The sequence below is a fragment of the Nanorana parkeri genome, unplaced genomic scaffold, assembly GCF_000935625.1.
Source record: "Nanorana parkeri isolate BGI_ZX_2015 unplaced genomic scaffold, ASM93562v1 scaffold317, whole genome shotgun sequence".
In the NCBI taxonomy this organism is placed as follows: Eukaryota; Metazoa; Chordata; class Amphibia; order Anura; family Dicroglossidae; genus Nanorana; species Nanorana parkeri.
The window spans coordinates 946,157-953,062 of NW_017306585.1; the positions used below are offsets into that span (position 1 = coordinate 946,157).

General features: G+C 38.4%; 1 protein-coding gene across 1 annotated transcript in view; it reads left to right on the forward strand.

The window, feature by feature from the left end:
- Window positions 1–6,585, forward strand: part of CUNH7orf72 (chromosome unknown C7orf72 homolog) — a 60,817-nt gene extending 54,232 nt beyond the window's left edge. The window contains exons 8-9 of the mRNA XM_018558048.1: window positions 3,403–3,510; window positions 6,417–6,585. Coding sequence (XP_018413550.1) covers window positions 3,403–3,510; window positions 6,417–6,585 — 277 coding nt within the window. The remainder of the gene's footprint in view (window positions 1–3,402; window positions 3,511–6,416) is intronic.
- Window positions 6,586–6,906: the final 321 nt, after the last annotated feature.

The following is a 6,906-nucleotide window of genomic DNA, read 5'->3' on the forward strand; positions in this document are numbered from 1 at the left end:
TGGCTGGCGATTCCCCAAGCCCCGCCCCCTGTCTGGCGAATCCCCGCCCCATCCCCAAGCTAGTGTAAAGGAGGAAGGGAGGAGACAGGGATGAGCCTCCCTGTCCCTCACTTGCTCATCGCTGCTGAGGCATCGAGATCGATGGTCTCAGTGGGGGGGTTTTTCTTTTTTTGATTGGACAGTTTGGACCAATGGTGCTTTGCCATTGGTCCAAGCCATCCACAGAACTCACGCCTCTGACAAAGAGTAGAGGCTGTGACAGCTCTGGCTTTAATTGTGAGGTTACACAAGCAGCGGGGAAGCCCGCTGCTGTGTAACCTAACTACCTGTCAAAAGCTGGATGGAGTGCTGCCTGTAATTAACAGTCAGCGCTCCATCCATGGCAGGTTACACAGCATATGTAAAATGTAGGAGAGTTCTGTTTTAGTCGACCTGATCATGACGGTTTAGAGGCAACATCCGAACATAGGTCCATTAGTTCAGCTTTTCCTCCATTACAAGATGGAGAAAAAAACTGAATGGGCACATATGTCTTATAAGTGACAACCATTCCAATCAGCAGAGGATCTGTGCACGGATAATGATATAATGATGTTTTATATTATGATAAAATGTAAAAGAGGGGAAACTCTGGGATTTTTGACTGCATTAGGCATAGGAATAAAGGGATCATGTTAGTCTGAAACAGAAGTTCAGAGGGGGATTTGTGACAAGACAATTGTCGGTCTGACTTCAGCCCTAGCTAAAAAACTGATGCAGCAACCACATCTAAGGACTGGTAAGCTGCAATATACAATTTTTTTTGTTTTTAGGTTTAGACATGTTTAATGTCCCGGCTTCATGATAAATGTACTAAGAGAAAGAGCTGATTCCATACATATCTTATTTTCACTTATGGTTCACTGAAAAATATTTTGTTAACGCTGTGAACATTGTGTGAGGAGGAGCCAGTACTGCACAAGTGTGTGTAAAGCACTGTCATTCCAGTGCAAGAAGTTGAGGGATTTAACCATTTATTGGGCTATTTGCAGAAACTCAGCAGGAAGTATGTGTGGTCATGAAACAGAGCACTGAACAAAAGTCACTGAAGCTGGCATTGGTGGTTGTTGTGTGTGTATGTTCCATAAACCCATTTTCCTAATGCAGTCTAAGTTCCGATTAACATAAATGCAGCAATAAATTCTGTGTCTATGTGATATTACACTAAAACAGATTTTTTATTATAGCCATCCTGCCCTGAGCAGGAGTGTCTTTTTTAAATTTAGAAGTTGCCAGGCTGAGTCTGATTGATAGTTCCTTTCTGGAATCTGTCCTAAGCACCTAATATTGTTTGCCTCTGCTTGCTACTGCCTGCAATAATCAGATTTATGAATATGTATATCTCCCTGTCCAACCAGCAGGAGGTTTAATGCCAGTATTGCAGGCAGGGAAAGGGTATAAATATTCAGGAGTAACCTTGGGAAGTCAGTCTTCCCTGGGCCTCCTGCCTGGGTGGAATGCAGTTGCATGTCTGATCCTCCAAGGCCTGCTGTCTGAGGAGGATGACCATGTGTTTGGACCGAGGTCTGGGCTCAGTCCCCTATTGAGCCAGAACACTGAGATATGATGGAGGAACTTTAACCTAACTGAGGTACCTGAGGAGCTGGGCAGAAGCTTGATCCTAGACAGAAGTATTGTGATTTCTCTCCAAGGAGTCCATAGCTGAATCATTCAGTATCTTACAGCCAGAAGCTGATTTCACAGAATGCTGTGCTTTCTGTTTGTGAAAGCTGTTTCTCTTTTCTGGCATTTGCCATGTTCATGAGTGTCTTCCCTTCGCCCTCTCTCCCAGGAAAGTTGAATGAGAGTCTTTAAACTCCTTTGCATATCAATGTCACTGGTACCCATCTGTTCACAATTCTCCACTATTGCCAAGGACCAGACCCTGCGCTGAAATGCTAGCCCATCCTGCCTCTGGGGTCTCTTATATGCCCTTGAGGCTCAAGAATGCTACACTATAAAGAGAACATGGTTTTTTTTTTCTTAAAGGCAGTTTACAATTTAAATAAATGTGCAATGCAGTAACAAGGTATTCAACTGCCCACAAAGTCATTACTGTATACTGAAATACTCAATGGTAAAAAAGGCAATTACACCAAGTTTGAGCTGACATATTTGATAGATGCCATACCAGAGGTTTGAGGGGGCAAAACCTGAGGAACTTTGATAATTCATGGTTAAACCTTACTTATTCCAACAGCCTCAAATTACAGAAAAAAAGTATAAATCCGGCCCTGTTAACCCATTTATACAGCAATAACCATCATTCCTGTTGCACTTCAGGGAGAATTATGTATTTGTTACATCTGTCTCATGTCCCAGAAGGAACTAACAGCTGAAGACCTCTACCACAGTCATACACATGCATTCATACTTTAGGGCCTATTTTTAGGTGGTAGCCAATTGACCAGTAAGCAGCACAGTCCATGGCAGCACAGTGGCGTAGTAGTTAGCGCTTCTGCCTTGCAGCACTGGGGGTCCCCGGTTTGAATCTGCAAGGAGTTTGCATGTTCTCCCTGTTCCCCCGGGTACTCTGGTTTCCACCCACACTCCAAAGACATGCTGTAGGTTAATTGGCTCCTGTCTAAATTGTCCCTGTCTGTATGCATGTGAGGTTTTAAGCTCCTTGAGGGTGGGGACTGATGTGAATGTGCAACTATGTAAAGTGCTGCGTAAATTGTTGGCGCTATAAAATACCTGTAATAAATAAAATAAATAAACCCACACATTGTACAAACTCCATGCCCCTGGAAGTTTATCCAGAATCCTAAAGACAAAAATGCTAATTAATTTCAGAGCTGGGTGAGAACCTTGGCTTTAAGCCCAACTTGAGATAATTGGATAGATTTTCTAATGTTCTCCATACACTCTTGATTTGCTCTGAAGGCTTGGTATTTTGTAGCATATTGTCTGATAAAGTAAGGAAAAAAAAAATGCACCTGGTATTTTTCTTTATGTGAAATATACAGTATAGTAGCTTAGCTTACTATATAACTTTAGCTTTAATGTAATAGCAATAATGGCTGTTTTTTTTTTCTTCTTTTTCAGGTCTGCCTTAATATTTATTTACAGGCATTCTTTAGTAATCACATACTTTAATTCTTATGCCAAGATTACCAGATATAAAAAAACATGTTCAGCTTTTGTGTTTTTTACTTTTCTATTATTTATTTAAACCGTGCAGTGTTCCAAGATCTCTTTTATTTTGTCAAATTATACATATAATAATAATAATTTAAAAAAATAAATATTTAAAGCACAATTAATTAGGGTGTTTGTTTACTTCTTTGTTGTATAACCTTGACAGTGATGGCATCTCATTGTCTTTGGCATTACTAATGCTATTTACTTTTTCCTTTTTAGCACTCCAAACATTCCTGGATACACTGGCAGGGTTCATTGGATAGCTATCCACCCAGCAAATTCTAATCTTCCATCTCCCCCTTCATCTGCAGACAAAAAAATGAATGGGTATGTGTGAGTTGCATTTCTGAAAGAGTTTTCATATGCTACAGTGTTAACCCTCTAGAGTGCTGCTTCACTTTGTCTTTCATGCATTTCGTTTCTACTAAACTGTCTCTGCCCACATAGAAATCTTGTCCGTAAAGAACAACCATAGGATCTAAAATAACAGTCAATATACAACCATATATATATATATTATAAATTGCTTCATAAAAGGGTGTCATAAATATGAGATTATCTTGATCCCATGGTATATAAGATATTTAAGACATGTACCTCTTAAATGCATAAAATCAAAAAGTGGACATTATTGTTAATAATGAAAAAAACCTCTGAAAAGTGTAAATTTGATTTAAGAAAATCTTTAGCGATATATTTAGCCTGCCATTGCTTAACACGTTTTGGAAATGCTAACACTCTGGATGCCTCTGGCATTGATATTTTAATGTGTCAAGTCAAGTCAAGGAAAAGTTAGAGCACTGATCTGCATACTTTTACTTGGTTCGGTTAGACAGAAAGTAATGAAGTCATTAGATCACCTTAACAACCTGACAATTTGCAAAGGCACTTGCAGGCCAGTAGCCAAACAGCAGGATGAAGCTAGCCAAACACAGCTAGATTTCTCTCATTCAGCCTCACAGGTTAAACAAGAGAAATCATTAAATTCCTCCATATACACGAAACAGCGTGGATGGAGGAATCCCCAGTGTTGGCTATAGTATTCCGATAGCCAGCACCCACAGCTGCCTGAATACATGAACAATGACTGCATCAGACTGGGTGCATTCCCTGTTTAACTGACAAAGTTCACCCGGCTCCATTTAATTTTTTGGTTGAGTTTTATCAAGCTGGGTGGTACCGAAAGGGCTGAATTGGCTAAACTTCAAGGCATGTATAACCAGCTTAGGATCAGGTAGCACCAAAACACTGTAATATATCTTTTTCTGTTTCTTCCTTGCATTGCTTTTAAGTATTGTGGTTGTTTCACAGTCAGGAGTAAAGATGACCATATACTTTACAATGTGATTGTACAATCTAATTCAGATCTACCAACAACTATGTAATGTATGGGCCTGTGCATTAGATACAAACTGAATGAATTGTTTAGGTTTGTCCTCATATTACATACAGGGTTATTCACTAAAGGGTGAAGAGTTTGGAGGAAGGCAGGAGAAGTGAACAATTTAGGACAACATAGCTGAACTGGAAAGTGAGCTGAATTGTCCAAACACTTTAGCCTTTTGAATAACCATGATAGTTTTGGTAAACTTAAAGGAAACTGTACAGTGTTTGAAGAATCAGAATTTAATGTATTTGGTCACCCCAAGCGTGACAGTCAGATAATAACCAGCCATCCCGTCTCTCTCTCTGCAGTGGATTTAACCATCTTTGAATATAGAGAAGGCAACTCAATTAGGGCATTTTGTTTTTATATGTTGTACCATAACATGTACTCTCTGTTTTCCCACAGCATCAGAGCAGCCTCATACTCTTATATTTTAGGGCAGCTTTGCTGGAGAAAGGGGAATAGGAAGAAAAACAGATTTGCTGTCCATACTGATTGATCAGCTTCCTTGAATAATTTTGCATGTTATATCAAATTAAACCTGATTAATCATTATAGGCAGCAGCTCTACCTGGAAACGTTTGTATCAGTAGGTTAGAAAGGGGGAGAGGCTTTACACAGAAGCTGTCACTTTGCCCTGGATTGGCAAAGTGACAGTGGCTCTTTAAGTTAAACATGCTATTGTATGTGAGACAATGATAACTGCAAACAAAGTATTTGTAGTACATTATCTGCTATCCCAGATATCCAATATCTTAATAGAGAATGGAAAAAGTAATAGTTGCGTTTTCTGTCGAGCTTGATATAGTATGTGAGACAATGATAACTGAAAACATACAGAGGCAAATTTATCAAAACTGGAGCAGGCAGAATCTGGAGCAGTTGCCCATGGCAACCAATCAGTTTCTCCAGTCTGTTCAGTTAAGCTTTGAAAATGAAAGAGCAAATTGGATTGATTGCTGTGCACAGCTGCTCCAGGTTTTGTCGGCTCCAGTTTTAATAAATTCTCCTGACAATATCTTTGTACTACCATATCTGCTATCCCAGCAATTCAATGTGTTAAAGAGGAGTTAAAGTAAACTTACCCCCAGAGATACCTTTGCTTTACATTTAGATATGCTAAGTAAACCCCTGAAATACATATCTGTTTTTTAGAAATGACTTTAGAAGAGATTACGTGACCAAATGCCTTGGTCATATGATTGGCTGCTATTGAATGCTGGAGCAGATCTTTTTTCCTAGACAAGTATTTCATGAGTTCTCATTCACCCAGGTCATTTTTTAAATGTAAAAAAATAAATCAAGGCAACTGCACTTGCTGCATTTTTCTTGAAGTTGTTTTGCTGGTCATCTGACTAGCTTTCTCAATTCAGGATGACTTGTATTTCAGGGGTTCCTTTTATGAATCTTAACTCATTTGAATATACTGCACAATTTGATAGGAGGACACAGGCTTTTAACTGACTTTAGTTCCACGTTAACATATATGGGATACAACTGGGCAAATCATTTGTGAATTTTGTTTCAAAGTATGAAATCATACATATTAGCTAATACATGAATTGGGACATGCAAGTTAAAGTGTATGTATAGCCAAAACCTTTTATTTATTTATTTATTTATTTGGGGGGGGGGGGGAAATTAGAAGATTTACACTCTTGACAGAGGGTTCTAATCCTTTCCTACTCTATCAAAAACAAAAATACAAGGTTTTGGCTAGATAAACACTTTAAGTACTCTGAAATAATAGAAAAACCTCTAGTTTTTAAAAGAAAAAATATAGACAAACATGACATGACTTGACAACAGAAATCTGTGATCATATAGTCTCGTACTTTTGTTTCAGATCTCTTGTTGGAAGTGGAACCGATTCTCCATATAAACACCAGGGGCCGCTTTCCAAAATGATCACTACAGTTTTACCATGCAACCCTTACAATAAAGTGGAAAATAAAAATGATCTTATAAGTAAACAGATAACTCATGTTAACAGGAAACAGATTAAAAACAAATAAAAGACACACATTTAGCCATTACCAGTATGCATGATTTAATTAGTAGTAAGTGGAAAAGCTAATTGTAAAAATAAACCTGCAATTTAAGCAACTGATCGGACATCATTGATTTTTTTTTTATATATGTGTTTAAAATGTTATAGCTATATTTAGTATATACAGTATGTAAGGGGATTCTTTACAATCCAATATTTTTATAGTCTTTTTAAAGCAACTTTGTAGATGAAATTATAGAGATGTTATATTTACCTGTCCCAGTGCCTGTCTGGGGAATCTTTGCTCTATTGCAGAGCAAAGCTTCCCAAAGAGTTTTCACATTCC